The sequence below is a fragment of the Bubalus bubalis genome, chromosome 21, assembly GCF_019923935.1.
Source record: "Bubalus bubalis isolate 160015118507 breed Murrah chromosome 21, NDDB_SH_1, whole genome shotgun sequence".
NCBI lineage: Eukaryota > Metazoa > Chordata > Mammalia > Artiodactyla > Bovidae > Bubalus > Bubalus bubalis.
Window position 1 is genome coordinate 47,967,625 of NC_059177.1, and position 20,071 is coordinate 47,987,695.

Genomic DNA, 20,071 nt, shown 5'->3' on the forward strand with positions numbered 1-20,071 from the left:
GTGGCCGTCCACTCCCTGAGCCACTGTCCCCTCACCCCAGCTGAGTGAGCCTCCCCCTCGCCACTCCCATGGCTCTGCCTGAGTCACGGAACACCAGGGTCTCAGGTCTTGTGTGATTCTTCCCGCTTCGGGCCTCAAATGTCCCTGAGCACCTGGAGCTGTCGGATTCAGGGCACTAGAGAGGCCTGTCCAGCTGTGACAGCAAGACCCCAGACAGTCCAGGCTAGTCGCGCAGGGCCTGGGCTTACAGTGCCTGGCTTGGGGCCGATGTCTGCAAGGAAGTCTCGCCCATCCCCTAAGCAGGTGGAGCGGGCTGCACAAAGCCTTTTGCATGTTCCCAGCCAGCCCTGCCTCCTTATATAGCTTTTTCAGGCTGGGCCCGAGGGAGCAGACCTTCTGTGGGGGCCAGGCCTGGGCCTGCCCACTGGGCCCCTTGGGAGGCCCTTCCCACAGATTGCCGAAAGGCTGTGTTCTCCTGTGTCATTCTGATCACATCCAGAGGCAAGGGGCGGGCGGTGCAGATGTGCACAGAGGTTCAGCTGAAGTCATGTAAAGAAAGGGAGTGTTTACTTGTAGCCACAGACCCAGCTCCCTTCCCTCGGGGCAGGTGCTGCTGGCATTGACAGAGGCAGGGCTAATGGAGGAGCCCCCTTCCTGCCCTGTGAGTCTCCCAAGTGGGACCTGAAGATGGCACCCTCCCTCAACCCCTATCCCCAGGAGAATGTCACTGAGCCCTCCTTCTCCGACCCAGGGTCTGGCACCTGGCCACTTTTCTGAAGCATCTTTAGCCCATATGTGGCCCGAGACTCAGGAACTGAGCTCTCCCAGATCCACAGGGAGACAAGCACCAGCTGTGTCCCCACCCCCTAATATTTATTTGCTTTATTGCTGTTACGAAAACAGTCTTTCAACTTTATTACAGAAAAATTGAAAAAAGCCATCCTTAATCCTACCGCAGGCCCTCCAGCCATCCTCGTGTGGCCTGGGCCCGTGACAAAGCACTGCCTTGGCGGTGGCTTGCTGACAGATCGGCGTTCTGCCCTTCCTCACTCCAGGAGTGATTCACAGGCTCCCTTGGCACCACTGACCTCCACATAGGCCACTTGAGCACACACGCCACCACCCTGAATCGGCCCCTCAGGAACTCCATGCTTCCCTCTCAGGAAACTTCCCCACAGCCTGATCTCTGGGCCACAACGCGGGGCATCTTGGTGACTCTCGGTTTGTATTGCCAAGTGCAGATCTAGTTTTGGAGGCCTTGCTGGAACTGCACCAAGATTCCTGGCTAGAATAATGGGGCCCAAACAGCATCCTGGGCACCCCCCCAGCAGAGAGAAGGGGGGCCCCTTGGCCTAGCCCCCCTCCTCCCATAAGTAAGGCGTATCCACCCCGCCTTAGCCCCAGCAGATCTTGCTCCACTCAGGTGCCCCGAGGGCTGCTTCGTGCCCTTGGGTCCCAGTGACCAGTCACACTGACCTGATTTCCAGGCCCCCTGCTTCCCAGAAACCATACTTTGGCCCTCCTCTTCCCGGCCATGCCTCTCCTCTAAGGCTGGGCTTACGGAGAGCCGGCCAGTTCACTGCTGTGCCCCCCAGCCCTGGGGAGCTTTTTGGTGGGATAACGGGTATGAGGGGTGGTGGTGCCTTGCTTAGATTCTGGACCTTTCAGAAGGGGCGCCCATACTAAACTCCCACTCAAGCCTGCTCCTGGGTTCCCATCTCCAGCCAAGGTCCACAGGACATTTGCAGTCTGCCTGCTTATCTTGAGGCCCCTGGGGTGTTTGGCTTTGCAGATCCCAGTTTCCCAGAACCTGCCCCCGCAGGGGCGGGGCGGTGAGCAAGTTATTAATTCCGCACTTCGCCGTCTCACGTTCAGAAGCGACCAGCCAGAGCCAGAATGAAGACCCCAGCCCCGGGCCGCACCCACGGCATCGTGCTGGTCCTGCTCTCGCTGGCTGTCCTCCAGACCAGCAAGGCCCAAAAGGTAACATCCGTGGGGGCCTGTGTGTGTGCACCCTAGTGTGAATGGGGCAAATGAGTGAAGGCGAGGAGAACATGGGTCTGTGTGAGCATGGGTCAGTGTGTGTGCAGAGAAGGGGTGCTGCCCTAAGGGGTCTATGGAGAATCCCCCATTTACTGGGAGGGGTGATCCTGTTATTTCCCAGTTCCCTGGGAGGAACTACAGCCTAGCAAGTTGCCCTGGAGGGCGGCAGTAGGTAGGGTGGGTAAGAATGCACCTCAGGAGCCCAGCTTACCCCTCCTGTCAGCCTGACCTCGCGGAAGTTATTGATGCTTTCTGTGTCTCTTTTTCCTCCTCTGTAGAACAGTAGCAGAACAAGGTTACAGTAATAGAACTATTCAGAGGTTTGTGGTGAAGAGGAAACCTTTAGTATTACGAAGTGCTGAGTACAGGGTCTGGCACCAGGCAGACACTCACTCACGTGTAAACAAGGCGCTCAGCCTGCCGTGCACCTCTGTGCTGAACACAAGTATGCCGTGTGCAAGCAGGCAAGAGCCGTGTAGGCTCTGCCTGTGTACACATACCCTTCCTTGGAGACAGCACACCTGGGGCAAAATACACATACTTGGGGGAGTGCCCCATGGGATGGATGGAGCAACAAGGGCAGCCCCATGGCTGTGGAGAAAAGGACAGAGCAGAAGATGCTCAGCCTTAGAGGTGGACCTTCCCTACCTCCAAGTCTCCCAGCTCCCGCAGGCCCCTGGGAGGAGGCTGGTGGGCACTGTTTTCCCAGTCACCGGACTTGGGCACTGCCCTTCCACTGGGCAGGGCTAAGATGGCATGGAAGCTGCTGCCACTCCTCTCTGCCTCAAGGATAAGTCCCTCCCAGACACAGTGGGGCTCAGGCTCCACCCCCCACCCCTTGCCTGCTTTTTCTCCAAGGAGCACTGTGGCCCCCACTAGACAAGACAGGCCGGTCCCTGCCCAGTAGGGTCTCTGCACTATTGGGTGGGGAATGAAACACACAGCAGCCTCTGATTTGAGATCAAAGTTCACAGTGCTGCATGTGATTCTTCTTGGTCTGAGGCTCGGTTGGGGTTGGGGGCCAGGGCTTGGTGTGGGACCAAGGTCAAGACCCACTCTTGAAGAGCGTTAAACAGTCCCACCCTTTCCTCCTTCACAGGTCCAGAATGACATTGACGTCTACAGCCTCACTGTGGACTCTAAGGTCTCCTGCCGATTTGCCCACACAGTCATCACCAGCCGGGTGGTCAACAAGGCTGATGCCGTGCGGGAGGCCACCTTCCAGATGGAGCTGCCCAAGAAAGCGTTCATCACCAACTTCTCCATGTAGGTGCCCTCCTGCACTCTTCCTGGTCTCCGCTCCCCAACCCAGCAGTCTGACACCATGGCCCCTGTGTTCTCTTCCTGATGTGAGATGTGCCAGGATATAAGCCTGAGGTGTGTGTGTTCCACCTGTGGGCAATGCAGAGGCCAGAGGCTTCTAGGAACTTTATACATTCTCAGAGACCCTTCCTTGCCTCCATCCCTTTATCCCTTCCTCTTTCCCTTTATCCCTTCCTCCTTCCCATTCTGCCTCCCTCATTCCACCCCTCTACCCATTCCTACCTCTTTCCCTCCATCTATCCCTCTCTCCCTTCATCCCTCCCTCCGTTGGTCCCTCCTGCCTTCTGTCTCTCCATCTATTCATCCATCTGTTTTCCCTGAGTTCTGCCCAGGTGCCAGATGGAGAACCACAGCCTCTTTATGTCTTTGCCTTTGAGAAGTACAGACTTAGGGCATCCTGAGGCCAAGCCCAGGCAGAAGGGAATCACCAAAAGGCAGATTCCAACTCAGAACACAGAAAACTTCTTAACTTCTTAAGCCCCTACAATGAGGCAATGCCTCAGGGAGGGCGATCACTTCCTTGTCACAGAAGTTCTGACCCAGGCTGGTCCACCTGCCCCATAGTGGGATACTGCAAAGGATGGTTCTTCTCTGAGCCAGAAGCTGTGTTGGGAGGCCCCTGGGGTTTCCGTAAGCTGGTGACTCTGTAAACTGGTGATGATCGTCACTTTGTCCTCTACTTTCCTCCCCCACCCTTCCCAACTGAGTTTTGCAATGTTTGCTAAATGCCAGAGAACTCTCTGTCTCTGGCCCTGCAGGAGAGGCAGTGATTAAGAACAGGCCAGAGAGGGGCTGATCCTAGAAACTCAGGGAGGGTGAGAGAGCTAGAGTCTCAGGCAGAGTCCCCATTGCACCCTGGGACCTCTGAACACCTGCAATGGGGGCAGGGTTGGTTCCTTAGCTCTCTGCCCAGCCCCCTCCATCAGCCCTTCTTTTCCTAACCAGGAGCCAGGCCTATGCGGCCCAACTTGCAGTGTAAGCTTCATAGGCTGCACCCCACTTCCCATGTGGGTGCTGTGGCTGGCAAGCTGCAAGGTTCCAGGCCCATTTCATCTTCTGAAGGCCCAGGACATGCACCCCTCTCTGGGCCCAGCTCCTGTGGCTGCATGAGATAGGGAAGCAGGGGGCAGGGCAGGGTGCCTTGCTCCCCAACCTGGCTAGGAGCCCCATTTGGGCATCTGGAAGGAGGAGCCCTGCAGCCCAGCACCAGCCCCACTGTAGCTCAGGGTTAAATTGTGACCAGGAAGGTGCGGAGGAGGGACACTGGCCCCAACATCCTGGCTGTCCCCTCCCGCCTGGAGACTCTTACACTTTCACACCACCCCCCAGATGGAGCAGACTTATGTTTGCCTGCCGCTTCTCTCTCTGTCCCTCAAATGGCCACTAGGATTGTTTCTACCCGTCAAGGAGCCCCATCCCCTAGTCATCCAAAACCTTCCCCAGGAGCCAGCCTCTCTGCAGTGTGGCCTGCCCTTTGTTGGTGAAAAGAGGGGCAGCCGTGGAGAGAAGGGTCAGAGCCTTCAGCCCTGTGTCTCCACTGGCCTGGGAGCCAGCATCTCCCTCTTCAGCCTGCCCCACCCAGCTGGACACAAGGCTGAGTGAAATGAGGCTCAGAGCTCTCGCTGGTGGCTGATTGGTTCCTCTGGAGACAGTCTGTAGGGTGGAAGGGGCAACTGGAACATGGAGCCAGACAGGAAGGGAGGAGAGAGGCCAGGTGCTTGCTCAGCCCTGCCTCCTCCTTCATCCCAGTAGTTCAGGAAAAGGCATGTCAGCCAACACAGTGCATAGCTCAGGGTAGATGGAGGTCTGCTGAGCCCCGAGCACCCCGGGGCCCCAAACAAAGCTGTGTCCGCAGTAGGTGTGTAAGAGACACGTGGGCTCAGGTAAAGATAGGAGTCACTCTGGGCATGGAAAGTCCCAGAGAAGGTGGGATTGCAGTGGGCCTCACCCTCCAGGCTCTCACAACTCACTCCCTCCTGCCCCAGGGTCATCGATGGTGTGACCTACCCAGGTAACATCAAGGAGAAGGCTGCAGCACAGGAGCAGTACAGCGCAGCTGTGGCCAGGGGCGAGAGTGCTGGCCTTGTCAGGTGAGCCCAAGGGGGTGGGAAGATCCCTCTGGGGGTGGCGTCAAGGCTGCCCCCGACTTCAGCTGTTGAACGTTGCTCCCCCTCCAAGGGCCATACCCACTCCCACCCCAAGTCTGAGGGGCACATCCGATGCCCTCGTCCCCCAGGGCCACCGGGAGAAAGACAGAGCAGTTCCAGGTGTCCGTCAGTGTGGCTCCTGCTGCCAAGGTCACCTTCGAGCTGGTGTATGAGGAGCTGCTGTCCCGTCATCTGGGAGCATACGAGCTGCTGCTGAAAGTCCGGCCCCAGCAGCTGGTCAAACACCTGCAGGTACATGGCACCACTTTCTCCTAGAAGGCTTCCTTGATGACCTCACTCTGCCGAGGGCGGACCCAGCTTCCCCCTCTACCCGCTGTGAGGGCCAGCCCTGGCTCCCAGCAGACCCAGTAACCCACTTCTTGCTTCTAGATGGACATTCACATCTTCGAGCCTCAGGGCATCAGCTTTCTGGAGACAGAGAGCACCTTCATGACCAACAAACTGGCAGAGGCCCTCACCACCTCACAGAACAAGACCAAGGTGGGCCTGCTAGGGTCTGTGGATGAGGGTTCCCAGGGGCCTGTCTTGAGGCTGGACTTCCAGAGAGCGGAACCGCTGATCAGAATCTCTGAGCTTGAGGGACTTGTGAGGTTCCTATGTCCGTGCTGTCATTTGGCAGACAGGGAGGGCAAGGCCCAGGGACGGATAGCGGGTGCCGGTTTGAACCCTGAGCTCAGAAGAGAAGACTTATGTGAGGGTCCCCAGACCAGGTAGGGAGGAGGGGCTGGCTGGACCGCACACATCCTGGGCCCAGCCTCGGCTTGCACAAAGACGGGAGCAGGAGATTCACTCACACCCGCTCCCCCATATGGAGGTCATCTGGCCGACAGCTCAGCCTGAGAGAAAGTCTCCTGAAACTTGACCCAAGACTGCCTCCTGGAATTCTCTCTTCAGATAGGGATGAGGGGTGTTGTTAACACCACCTTGCTGCTCCTTCCAACTTCAGCCAGGTCATTTTTCCAGGCTCACGTCCGATTCAAGCCAACACTGTCACAGCAACAGAAGTCTCCGGAGAAGCAGGACACGGTCCTAGATGGCAGCTTCGTTGTCCGCTACGATGTGGACCGGCCTCTTGCCGAGGGTTCCATTCAGGTATGTGGGCTCCAGGCAAGAGCTGAGCCACCAAAAAGTCCATTCACCCTCAAGGACCTGAGCCTGGGTGTTCTTGAAGAAAAGACAGAATAACCATCCTGGTTATCAGTGTGCCCCAGGTATTGCACAGAGAGAACACAGGCAGTTTGATTGTGTTGTTGCTGAAACTGTTCCCTTCCAGAGGGGGAGAAAAGTTCATCTCTGCTGAAGAGATATTGGGTGGGGTTTCCCTTGTTGCCCTGGCTGCCAGGAGGCTCACAGTTCACTTTTACGCTCAATCGCAGTAGCTTCTTTCACATAAGTTTCTGGCCACATTGTGCTTCCCTTTTACCTTTTTGATGGGCCTTGTTTTTGGAGTCTTCACTTCTTTGATGGATCTCAGGTATACTATGTCTGAACCTTTTAGTATAAGCTGCTTCAAATAATTAAATAGGTAAAGTAAGGGTAGAGTTCTGGTGAGCCAAGTCTAAGCAGAGAAGCCTTTGTAAGGGAGGCACTGGATCAAGCCAAGCAATATGGCGAGAATCTGGGGAGGTTCATGGTGGAATAGGGCTGGAAGGAGCTGAAATAAAGAGTACAGCAGAACCTCAGGGTTGCGGGTGAGGAGGCTGGTTGGGGGCAGAGCTGCAGCTCTTACACCTGGCTGTGTCTCACTCTGGTCACAGATTGAGAACGGCTACTTTGTGCACTACTTTGCCCCTGATAGCCTGTCCACAATACCCAAGAATGTGATCTTTGTCATCGACAAGAGCGGCTCCATGATGGGCAGGAAAATAAAGCAGGTAGGTCCCGTGGGCCAGGTAGGAGTTCTGAAAACTCGCAGACGTCTAACACCATCAGCTCTGGTCCAGCAGGCCAACCAGACGTGCCCTCCCTCCTCATCCTAGGTAGGGGGCTCCCATGGATTGAGGTTGGTCTTGCCGCTAGAACATTCCCCACGTCCTCATTCCAGCTGGGAGCCTTAAGGTGCAGTCTAAGGGCACAGGAGCCACCAGGGAGGCCCCACTGAGACACCCACCTTGTGTCCCCCTTGCCCTGACCCAGACCCGGGAAGCCCTCATCAAGATCCTGGATGACCTCAGTCCCCATGACCAGTTCGACCTCATCAGCTTCAGTGCGGAAGCAACCACGTGGAAACCTTTGCTAGTGCCAGCCTCGACTGAGAACGTGAATGAGGCCAAGAACTACGCCACTGGCATCCAGGCCCAGGGAGGTGAGTGCTTGTGCAGCCCTGCGTGGTAGACACTTCTGAGGCACCCTGCTGGGAGCCCCGCTGAGGGTGTGTGCCCCACAGGGACCAATATAAATGACGCGATGCTGATGGCCGTGCAGCTGCTGGAGAAAGCCAACCAGGAGGAGCTGTTGCCTGAAGGGAGCATCACCCTCATCATCCTCCTCACTGATGGTGACCCCACTGTAGGTAAGGCACTGCCAGCAGCCCCCTGGCGCACTGCCCAGAAGGAGAAGCTGGGTTTCAGCCTGGCGTGCTGTGGAACCTGGGGCAGGGAGAAGGGTCTTTTAGGCCTCTTTGGCTCTGAGATTCCAGAAATATCTATTGAGCCAATCACCGTTTTCTCACCCCTTTCCGAAACCACTGGGTCCAGGGGAGACCAACCCTTCGAATATCCAGAAGAACGTGCGGAAAGCTATAAATGGCCAGCATAGTCTCTTCTGCCTGGGCTTTGGCTTCGATGTCAGCTACGCCTTCCTGGAGAAGATGGCACTAGAAAACGGCGGCCTGGCCCGGCGCATCTATGAGGACTCAGACTCTGCCCTGCAGCTGCAGGTGCCCACACACCCTGACTGGGCTCTGTGAGCAAGGGATGGCACAGCCAGGTGGGCAGACCCCAGCCCGGCCCTCATGAAACCCTCCCTGCCCTGCAGGACTTCTACCAGGAGGTGGCCAACCCACTGATGACGTCAGTGGCCTTTGAGTACCCGAGCAATGCTGTGGAGTCGGTCACGCAGAACACCTTCCGGGTGTTCTTCAAGGGCTCCGAGTTGGTAGTGGCTGGGAAGCTCCGGGAGCAGAGCCCTGAAGTGCTCTCAGCCAAAATCCGGGGGCAGCTGGTAAGTGTGGCTGGCCATTCTGGAGGGGAAGGGCAGCTGGGGCGGGCAGTCAGAGGGGCTGGCCTCAAACCCCAGCCCTGCCAGGCTCCAGCCCATTGACCTTGAGCAAGTTACAGAGTGCCCTCTGCCATCTGTGGGTGACGCAGCCCCACTGTGTTGGCTCCCGTGGAGATTATAGAGATGATGTAATTTTCTGAGGGCGCCTGCGCAGCGCTGGCACGTGGTAGGCACGTAACGGTCAACCAGTACAGCTGCTGCTGTTGCTCCTGAGGGCACCAGCTGCTTGACATCCCCTCCTGTCCTCACCCAAGCAGTCAGGCAGGGAGGGCTGCTCCCATTTCACAGATTAGCAGTCTGACCTCCAGGCAGAGCAGCCAGTTTGCCGCAGGTCCCGCTACTGCCAGGTCAAGAGCCCAGCCCACCAGGTGGTGTCCTGTCCCTGCACAGCCTTCCCTGCCTCTCATTCCACAAAGAGAATCACAGCACCTCTGCAGGCCCTGGGGGTACTGCCCTCATGAGAGAGACAGCATGGGTAAATTGTCGCACAAGCAAGGAGCTGCGGGCTGGATAAATTTGGGGAGTCAGGGAAGGAGCGTTGGAAGCCCCAGCTTGGCCTGGAGATCAGGGAGGGCTTCTGAGGGAGGCTCAGCTGATACTGAGGGGTAAGTGGGAGGTGGCAGAGGTCAGATGTTGGAAGGCCAGAGGAATATTTCATGATTTTGTGGCAGGCAGACAACATGTGTGGGGAGAAGAGCAGGTGGGCAAGGCAAGTGGGCATGGGGGTGCCCAGGGCCTTGTCTCAGAAGTAGCCAAGTGTTGGGATAGGCAGAGCACATCCTATGGCGAGCCTGCTCAGCTTCACACCCAGCTCTGGCACCTCGCAGAGTTGAGACCTGGAGCATGGCACTAAACCTCCCTGTGCCTCAGTTTCCTGCTTTGTAGCCATGAAAATAAGTCAACCTTACCCACCTCATAAGGCTGTGTTGGAGATTAAGGTTTTGCCCTGTGTAAACACTCCCTGTGTGTCAGCTGCTCATATTGTCCTGGAGTCCAGGAGTTCTTAAAGTGCAGAACCCAAGGTGACTTAGTGTAGTTCACAAACAAACATGTCTTTCTTTTAGTAGTTATGTAGTTAACGTGTTGTGAAAAATAGCTCAAACACCAGACCTAAGGTTTCACAGGTCTTGTTGCTTGGGGCAAGAGTGTTAGTCTATTTAAAATTCATCCAAGGGACTTCCCTGGCGGTCTAGTGGTTAGGACTCCATGCTGTCACTACCAAGGGCCTGGATTCAATCCCTGGTCGAGGAACTAAGATCTCACATGCCACGTGGCACAGCCAAAAACAGAAAAAAATAGCTGTATGTGTGGAGAGGGCAAAAAATTCAGGCAGCTCCTGGTTCTGCACCCATTGTTTTGCACCTGGGAGAGTCTTCTCCATGTTTTCTCCACCTCCTTATCATCCTTGGAGGCTCCAGGACTGAGCCTCTCACACCCCTAAGCATCCTCCGTACCCTCTGCTCTACTTGCAACCAACGCCACCCCAACCAGGTTTCTCATGGCGGGCTGGGCAGCACCAGTCCAGGTGCTGGCATCACGCCCTCACTGCTCCTGCCCTCCCTGGGCCCCTCTTTCCAGCACAGGGACAACATCACCTTTATGATGGTGTCCCATGTGGCCGAGCAGGAGGAGATGTTCCGGAGCCCCAAGTACATCTTCCACAGCTTCATGGAGAGACTCTGGGCATACCTGACCATCCAGCAACTGCTTGAGCAAATGTGGGTGAAGGCATCCTCCAGGGCCCACTGGGGTGGCCACCCACGGCCTCAGCACCTCCCCAGGCTCTTCACTGGCAGGGCTGGCACAGCTGGCACAGGCATCTCCTGGGCAGGGAGACTTGAGGTGGTGGTAACCCCAGAAGGGTCTGGGAGGGAGGGAGACTCTGGGCACCTGGGGGCTTGCCAAGCCACTGGCCTCCTCTACCTGCAGGGTCTCTGCGTTAGATGCTGAGAAGCAGGCTCTTGAGGCCCGTGCACTGAACTTGTCACTCAGCTACAGCTTTGTCACCCCCCTCACGTCCATGGTGATCACCAAACCTGAAGGTCAAGAACAGTCTCAGGTTGCTGAGAAGCCTGTGGAGGATGGTGGGTGTGGCAGCAGAGTTCTGACCCAGCATTCTCCCCAGCCCCTCCCCAACATCCCAACCAAGACTCCCAGAAAACTCATCCCTGTTTCATTGATGAGGAAACTGAGGCTGGGCCTCCTGACCCCCTCCCGCCCCCCACCCCCCGCCGCCGCATGTTTACTGTACCCTGTATAGCGCTGGGGTTGGGAAACAAAGTTAAATAGAAATACTTCAGATGTATCCAAACCACCCTGACGGTGTGTCTCTCTTTCTCCCTCTTTTTGTCTTATTCAGAAAGCAGAGACAGGAGAGTCCACTTAGGTAAGAGCCTAATGCCCTCTAAGGCTGGCCTTGGTGACTCTTGGTTGACACAGGGCCTATGGTTTGGCGACCATATGGCGACTAGCCAGCACCTCTCCCAGCCAGCCCTCCTCAGGAGGGGTGTCGTCTGCCCAAGCACGCTGGTGCACTCAGTTACCTGTTCATTCAGATATTGGCTGTCACTCAGGCCCTGTCCTGGGCACTAGAGACACAGAGACACTGGGGGTCCCAGAAACATGCATTCAAGAAGCAAACTCAAGTTTCTCTGATTTCCAGGGCCCATGATATTTGGTCATTCTGTGGGGGACAGAGCATCCAGGAAACCAGGTAGCAAAAGAGGAGAGGGTAGAGGAAGGGGATACTGACAGAACATTTACCCTGGCTACAGGCTGGTCTCTGCCCTGGCTGTGGATAGGGGGAGTGACTTACTAGACTTGCCTAGCCAGTAGCAGGGCTGGGACTCAAATCCAGTTGTGTCTGATTAGGAGGCAGCAGTGCAGACCCTGTCTTTGTCTTTTCTAAAAGAAGAGGCTGGAGAGGAAAAGATAGTTTGAGGGGCACTACCAGAGCGGGGAAGGAGGGCCAATATTCCAGCAGGGAGGAGTTCGAGAAGGGCCCTTCGTTCCAACCCAGAGTGATAGGGGAGGGGAGGGGACCCACCTGCCCCCTCCATGTCCCTCTTCTGGGGTTAGTCCCAGCGCCTAGGCTGTGGGGACCCATGACTCTGCTTGAGAAAACAATGCTTGTGTGAACTTTGCCAAAGGCGGAGGTTTTAAAGTGTTAAACGGCACTCCATTATTCGGACCACCTGGACCTCCTGTTCCTTCTTCTCCATTCCACCGTATGTCCTCGAGATTGGTGCTACCAGAGCTGACGTTACGTAAGCCACTTTCTGAACTTCTGAGGGCCAAGTTTCCTCAAGATGAACCTGCCCATAGTGTTGGATGAGATAAATCACCAAGCCCAGGGCTAAGCAGAGACCAGGGAGGTTTGCTGTAAGGTATGACATTAACTGGGCTTCCCAGGTAGCTCAGCTGGTAAAAAATCTGCCTGCAATGCAGGAGACCCTAGTTTGATTCCTGGGTCGGGAAGATCCCCTGGAGAAGGGATAGACTACTCACTCCAGTAATCTTGGGTTTCCCTAGTGGCCCAGATGGCAAAGAATCCACCTGCAATGCGGGAGACCTGGGTTTAATCCCTGAGTTGGGAAGATCCCCTTGAGGAGGGCATGGCACCCCACTCCAGTATTCTTGCCTGGAGAATCCCCATGGACAGAGGAGCCTGGTGGGCTACAGTCCAGAGGGTCACAAAGAGTCGGATGCCACTAAGTGACTAAGCACAGCACAGCACATGACATTAAATAGCATGTCCTTTATTTTTACTGAATTGAATTCGTTACATTCTGGAGGCTGGCTCACTAGAGAGGGAACATTCTAGAAAAGGAAGGTTTCCTCCATTCCCAAAGCCAAGAGTAGTCCCTTGAGCTGTTTTCTGATCTCCAAACCTAGACTCAGACACAGCTGCAGGGCCAGGCTGGACCCCATCTCCTCAGTTTTTTCCCTGACAGCATGCTCTTCTGGTTGGAAAAATCTCTTTGCAAAGGTAGTTCTAGACTGGGTGTGTGTTTGTGGCAGGGTTCGTGGAGTTGGAGCTTGGTGGGTGGCAGGTAGCAGTGATGGCTGGAGGGCTTGCCGTTTGCTTTGAATCCTGACTGCCTTCTCCCTTTCTGTTCCTGCACTCACGCCTGCTTCTGCACCGTCACCTACCTCAGGTCCTGGTGGAGCATCTCACGACACGGATTTCAGAATCAAAGGTGCCCCCAGGCTGCAGTAGAGTCTGGCCCTATGGCAGAGAGACCTGGAAGGGGAGGGCCCGGGGAGCTGTATGAACCCATAACATAGGTTTCTTGATGGAGAGGGAACCCTGAATATCCATTGGCTTTTCCATTCCTCAACCCTGCCCCTCCCCAGGAAAAGGCTGCCTAAACGGAGACTTTTTTTTTATTTCAGAAACAACCCCAACAGCCCTACCTTTCGGTAAGTGCCACCCCGTCTCAGCCTCCCTCCCCATCCTTGCCCCTAGCCAGCTTTACCTACCCCCAGAACACACCTGCTGTCCCAGCTCCCGTCCAGGCTCCTTCTGTCATCCTGCCACTGCCTGGGCAGAGCGTGGACCGGCTCTGTGTGGACCTCCGGCACCCTCAGGAACTAGTGAACCTGCTATCGGACCCTGACCAAGGTGAGAGGCACATACCCCGTTATCCACCCAGAGAAATCTGGTCACAGCGCACCCCCCAGCTTCCTACCTCAGAAACTGGGACACCTACCCACAGACTCCCAGGCAGGCGGCGTCCCAGGCAGGCGCTGCCCGAGCTCCAACACTTGCGCTCATACGTCTGCCCCACGACCTCTCACTGGGCACCATTTATGTGGGCCTGAATGACCTACACCCCAAGGTGAGCAGAGGTGGGCTTGCCCCTAGATACTGCCGTACTTCAGGGTGAGGAGACACCTGGGCACAGCCTGTAGTCAGCGCCCAAAATGTAGTAGAGATGAGCCCAGGAGAGGAGACGAGCTGTCCGAGGGCCAGGACGTAGGGCTGCATGGGGTTGTATGGGGGTGATGGGGCCTTGGCGGAGAAGTGGGGGTCCGTGAGGCCGAGAAAGGGGTAGGCAGAAGCACAGAGCCCTGAGGGAGGCCGGTGGAGCTGGAAAAGGTGTGGAGGAGGGAGGTACACTGGCCAGACCTGCCCTCAAGTCCCCAGAAGGTGGAGCTGATCTGGTCATCTGAAGGTGGCCATCACTGAAGACCGGGGGCCCCTCCAAAGCCAGGGGTACCCAAGGGATGAGTGGAAAGATGGTGGGAAGCAGGCCTACAGCATGAGGGGAGGCGGGGAAGGGGACCAGCAGGTGAGTGGGTGAAGAGCAGCTCTGGGGGTTGTAGCCGGGGAGGGGCGGGGGAAACCTCCTGTTCAGGCCAACGCCCAGCTGGAGCCACAGCTTTGACCTCTCTGCTCCTGGCCCTCTCAGGGGTTGAGGTGACTGGCCACTTTGAGACAGCGAAGGCCCGCTTCTCGTGGATTGAGGTGACCTTTGAGAACCCCCAGGTGCAGGTCCATGCGTCCCCTGAGCATGTGGTTATGACTCGAAACCGAAGAAACTCTGCATACAAGTGGAAGGAAACGCTATACTCGGTGATGCCCGGGTGAGCATTAGGCGGTGGCCACTTTCCACTTTTATGGGCTGGGCACGAGTGCTCTGCAGTGAGCCGCACCCACAGGAGGGGCAGCGATGTGAGAGTCCTTCACGTCCCCCTCCAGCTCTGGAGGGTGCCAGGGGTTGACCTGGGGACCTGGCTGTGCTCACACCTAACCCGGGTCACTGTCGGGTGCAGGGGACAGCATGGTTTGGAGCTGCTCTGCTGCTAGCCCTGAGTGACCATAGGCAGGGTGTTCTACACCCCCTCATCCCTAACTAGGGCTAATCATCTGAGCCCTCGGCCAGAGGGCTGAGGCTCCGGTCTCATGAGAGCATGTGGTCAGAGAGCACTTTGCCCATAGATGGTGCAGTGCCCACTGGGCACACAGGAAGCTGCGCTCTCTACATGATAAGGTAACCATGATGATGAGAGTCTGGATGGCACTGTCCACCAGGGGAGGTTAGGAATGTCACTCTTAGCCTTGGAGCTCTGACAAGGAGACAAGTCCCTCTGACATCAATACCAGGCAGCTAGAGGGCAGCAGAGGTGGATTGCAACTTCTTCTTGTGGGGCTACCTCTCTGTGGAGCCCAGCAGAGCTGTGTCCAGCTCTGGGAGTCATGAGCTGGGGGGAGAGAGTCCAAGGACCCAGGCCCTCTTCAAGCAGTGTCCTCTGGACTCCCCGCCCATGCTGAGTACAGAGAGCCTTGTCCACTCCCTGTCAGTCAGCCCCTCCAGAGAAACTGGTTCCCACTTGGTAAGTGAGTACAGACCTTGGGAATCTGAGGGGCTCCCCTTTAAAAGCTCCCAGTTTCATAAAAGGTCTTAAAGTCTCCTGTTATCTGGTAGATACAGAAAGATCAATAGCATTTCTGTGCCTTGGACAAACATACTAGAAGATGGAATAAAGGATTCCTATCAGTCGTGGCGCTTGAACATTCACATACTTTCATGAGCTCAGAAGATCCACATAAAAAAAAAATAGACCATAGCTTTTACATTGAACTGTGTTAACAAGACAGTGTAAGTTTAGGGAGATTCCATTGAAAATAACCTCAGAGTCACAGCACGGGTTTATTCAACATGTAACGTTCCTGCGAAAATGAAAACAGTAATAACTCCAGAGATTATTCTAAGTAAAAAAGGAAGTCATTCCAGAGGGACTTGTCCTTCTAGATCTTAAAACACACAATTAAACACTAATCATCAGAAGAAAGTGGCACTGGCCATATGAACAAAAGGGACAGAGGAAATGTATTCATGAACCCCTAAGTCACATAAAACTACTTTGGGAGAAATCAAATCTAAGAAAGCCAGAGGGAGAGGAACCATTAATTTATGTTATACATAATGCCAGGATAACCAGGTGTCAGTGAGTTAGCCCTGGTCCCAGGTTCCCAGGTGACTGAGGAAACCGAAGCCCACAAGACTGAGGGCCCTTGCCTGGAAGGCCACGCTAGGAGATCCTGAGGACAGAAGGGCAGCCCCCGCCCGTGGCCACCCCAGGTCCCTGTTGGGCCTCTCCACGATGCTCAGGACACGGCTTTGCCCACAGCCTCAAGGTGACCATGGACAAGAAGGGGCTCCTGTTGCTCAGCAGACCAGACCGAGTGACCATTGGCCTGCTGTTCTGGGACGGCCCTGGAAAGGGGCTCCGGCTTCTCCTGCAGGACACTGACCGCTTCTCCAGCCATGTCAATGGGACCCTTGGTACGTGGCCCAGGCTTGGGAAACCCTCAGAAGCCACCTCTGCCTGTGAACAGGAAGTGCCCTCTCCTCAAGAGGGCGTGTTCCCCAGCCTCCCTCTGTCTTTTTTCTTCTCTGACCCACCCTTTGTATCTCAGGTCAGTTTTACCAGGACGTGCTCTGGGGGCCCCTGGACACGGCAGATGACAGCAAGCGAACACTGAAGGTCCAGGGACGTGACTACTCTGCCACCAGGTGACTCAGTACAACTCTCCACTGAGCCCAGCCACGGGTTGCGGCTGGGAGCTAGGCTCTGGGACCCCCACTCCTCTGTCCCTCCCCAGGAACCAGACAGTCAGGTGTCAGGTCAGACAAGTCTGACCCAGCTGTCAGTTACCCCACAAAGGATGGTCAACTCAGACCCACAGAAACACATTAGCCCAGAGGTCACTGGGAAACTCTCCCTGAATTCCTGGACCCTAGGGACCACACATCACTGGGTCCCCTTGGGTGACCTGTGCTGGAGGGAAGTCTCAGAGGCCCCGAGACCCTCCACCCTTCACATTCCTATCCCCAGCTGTCTCCCTTTCTTCCTACCACACCTGACACATGCTGACCATCTGTCTGTCTGTCCATCCCAGAAAGCTCAAGCTGGATTACCAAGAGAGCCCCCCAGGCAAAGAGATTTCCTGCTGGTCTGTGGAGCTATAGTTCTGGAAGGAGCTACACCCACCACCCCCTGCCGCCGCCCTGTGTGCAGATGACTGCCACCCAGTGACCACAGGGCCACTCGGTCCTGGAACATTGTAGGGAGAGGTATTTGCACTCAATAAAATAAAGAGAGGTGATGTGAGCCCAGGGAGTGGGCATCTCTGGTTTCATCTGGCCAAATCCCCAAGCATCAAGGTCATGTCCTAGACACGTAGTGTCGTGTACCATTAGAATCATCCACCGTCAGCCACTCAAAGGCCTGTGGCCAGTAAGGCCCACAAATAGCGTTCAGTCCTATCCCTTCACTTTACAGGTAGGGAAACTATGATTTAGAGTGATTGGAACCGTTAAAATGTTGCTCTTGCTGGGGCCCTGGAGCCAGAGAACACTCTGGGGAACAGGTTTCATTCTGCTTTTTGGTGACACAGGGTCTATGAAAAGAATAAAAGGGTGACCTGGGTAGAAGTTCGTTACAGGCCAACTCCCAACATTCTCAGCCACCTGTGGGGCCCTTTTGCAATAGAATTTGCAAGATACAATTTGGTGTTCACACCTGTGCTCGGAAACAAGCCTGTCTTCTCACTGCCTTGGCAAAGAAGGTGGCAGTGGAAGACCAGGGAGACAGAGATGAGGCCCTAGTCCCAGGAGGGATGCAAGGTCTGTTCCCAGGAGCCTGGGTCACTGAGGGGCTTCTGTCCAGGCCTAGGGTTAGACACCCCAAACATCCCACCGAATTCCTGCACAGGCAAAGCATACTTTCAAAATATTTGTAATTATTTCACCTACTTCTTCCAAAATGACACAAGTATTTGGCTTACAAATAAAAGGTACATAAAGAGAATAAAACAGAATATATATATGAGAATGAACAGGAGAGAAGAGCCAAGAGGAGGAGAGTTGAATCAGAGACACTGATTCAGGAGGGGAAGCTGCAGCAGTGGGAAGCTTTGCTTCGAGCTTTCTGGAAGCCAGGGCGAAGCAGAGAATGAGTTCATTTTAACTTGCTAAGAGGGAGCAAACCAGATATGGAAAACATTCTTTTCCCAGCTCGAGTTATACAGGGTATTTTCTGAATGAGTCTTTATAGGAGGGTAGAGGACAGGCTGGTGGGAGGAAGGGGTTTCCAGCAGCAGGTTTTCCAACACTCAGGGACACTTTCCTGCGTTGCTGCCTCCCCATCAAGCCTGGTGGCCGGCAGGGGCCTCGGACTGAGTCACTTTGTGAGGATCACTTTCAGAGGCTCTGAGATGAGCTCGGCGAGATCAGGGAATAGCATCAGAGGCTCCATCAGACTCGCTGTGGGCTTGCTCTGACGTACCAGGACAAAACACTGGCCCCTGGGCTGGGCTGTGAATTGGTGCCCCTACAGAGGGGTCCTAGGTGACTTTCTGGCCCAGCCAGCACCTGACAGCCATGCGTTGTGAACCATTGGAAGTAGGTCCATGCCCGTCTTTGTTTTGTTCACCACGTGCTTTCCAGCACCCCTTGGGCCGAGCCCCAGCAGAGTGCTGCAGGTACCCTGGGCACCTAACAGAGCTGCCACCCAGATAACAGGCGGGTGCCACAAGGAGCCCAGAGGGAGACGACTTGCCCAACCTGAGGAATAGCAGGGAAGGCTTCCTGGGCGTGGCGTGGGTGGGACTGGCTTGGGATTGAGTTTTGAAGAACTAAAAGAAGTTCACCCAGTGGAAAAGGAGAGCAAGGACGCTAGGCCTAGAGCCAGGACACTGCACTGAGTTCAGCAAGGTGAAGGGAAGCCGTGTTGTGGGGTGAGGTGGAAGGGGATGCTGGCAAGATGCAGAACAGGCCCAGGCCAGTGCCAGCTGCACACACCTCGCCATGGAGTTCTGCTGCTATCCTGAAAGCTCGGGGAGCTATCAAAGGCTGTAGGCAGGGACAGACCCAGCCAGAATGACGTGGGACTGGGGAGAAAACAGAGTCTGCCTAGTCCTGGCCTCTGTCGAGAGACCCCCTAATTATGTGTTGGAAGAGGGGGCAGAATTCGGGCTGGGGAATTCTTCCTGCCTTTCTTCCAACCCCCTGGACTTGGTCATCAGTGGGAGCAGCAGGACAAATAGAGGTGTCTCAGGAGGACCAGAAACCACCATGCTGATGCCTCTTTACATGCTCCATCTGGCAGGACCCTTCTTCCCATTTCACAAATGTGAATACTGACCTCAAGATAACTGGTTTAAAGCTGCATGGCTTCTCAGCCAATTTGGGACTGAATGAGTGGTAGGGTCTGCCCACTTCAGGGTGTCCCATTCCAGGCTGAGCCCTTTCTGCCAGCCCAGCCCAGGCCTCTGCTACATGCAGTCTGGAGCTGTGTCTCATGTCACCCTCTCACCAGAGCAGTGACAATGCCTGGGGAGCTCTTCTGGGGATGGATGTTTCACCCTGGGTTGGGCCCTGGGCCAGCTGTGTTCCAGCTCAGACAGAAGGGCCCCTGGTGTGGGAGGCAGCCGAACTTCCTGGTCACCCACAGCCAGACCCCACCCCAGCCAGCCCCACTGGCATTAGAGACCCTTCCCAACCTGGCTGCAACCTCCTCCAGTCTTAATGCTTCCCCTGCACCACTTCCTTCAGCGGGGTACCCTCCACCCTGCATGCCCTCCACCCCTCAGGCAGTGAGAACAGCAGGAGCTGAGGGTCTGGGGAAGGAGGGATTATGTTGCAGAACTGAAAGCAGTCTGTGTGTCTGGAATCCAGACTGAAAGGAAACCCCTGGTGTGCGGGGCTGATGAAACTGGAGGGACAGCAGGGAGGACTTTTGTCTTTGTCTCAAGAATCCTAGGTGGGAGATGTCATTTATAGGGTTTCAGGCAGCAAGTGATGACCAGTCCTGCTCTGTAAAAGAGCTCTCTCTGGGAGCAGGAAGGCCAGGCAGGGAAACGTGCTGTTGCTCAGGTGGGAGAGGCTTGTCCAGGCTGACAGCCTGCAGAGCTGCTTCTCTAGGAACCTCTGTCTGACCCCCACCCCACCCAGGACTTACAGGGTACAGCAGCAGGTGGTCACCATAAGGAGTGATTGGAGGATCCCAGGAATCCCCAGTGAAGCTGAAGACAAACTGGAGCACCCATGCAAACAGGAACTGAGTTACTAAGCTGTGTGCCCCCAGATCCTAGCCCAAAATGTTGGGTTTAGCTGCTGAATGGATGGGTTGTGGAGGGGTGGGCAGGTGGATGAACCATTGGATGGATGGTGAGATGATCAGAGAGTGGAGAGATGGATGGCACAATTAGGGGCAGGCTGAATCCGCCTTGGAGCATCTCTGCTCCTGTATCATAGAACAAGCTTCAGCCCTGATAAGAGCTCCTGAGCCAGGGACCCTTGACTTTT

The 20,071-nt window shown here is 55.6% G+C and overlaps 1 protein-coding gene across 5 annotated transcripts; it reads left to right on the forward strand.

The window, feature by feature from the left end:
- Positions 1-1,827: 1,827 nt before the first annotated feature.
- Positions 1,828-16,874, forward strand: ITIH4 (inter-alpha-trypsin inhibitor heavy chain 4). 5 transcript variants are annotated; one of them, XM_006050245.4, is made up of 23 exons: positions 1,828-1,983; positions 3,143-3,309; positions 5,352-5,456; positions 5,603-5,765; positions 5,904-6,014; positions 6,498-6,626; positions 7,292-7,408; positions 7,671-7,839; positions 7,921-8,046; positions 8,231-8,412; positions 8,511-8,696; positions 10,332-10,471; positions 10,683-10,837; positions 11,113-11,139; positions 11,416-11,466; positions 11,903-12,019; positions 12,911-12,952; positions 13,149-13,175; positions 13,261-13,377; positions 14,168-14,342; positions 15,891-16,045; positions 16,180-16,276; positions 16,663-16,874. In XM_006050245.4, exons 1-23 carry the CDS (start codon positions 1,897-1,899, stop codon positions 16,730-16,732), a joined length of 2,715 nt encoding a protein of 904 aa, XP_006050307.2. In that variant the 5' UTR covers positions 1,828-1,896; the 3' UTR covers positions 16,733-16,874. The 5 variants fall into 5 exon arrangements, with proteins under 5 accessions (XP_006050307.2, XP_025128213.2, XP_006050308.2 ...); XM_025272428.3 differs by lacking the exon at positions 12,911-12,952; XM_006050246.4 differs by lacking the exon at positions 11,416-11,466.
- Positions 16,875-20,071: the final 3,197 nt, after the last annotated feature.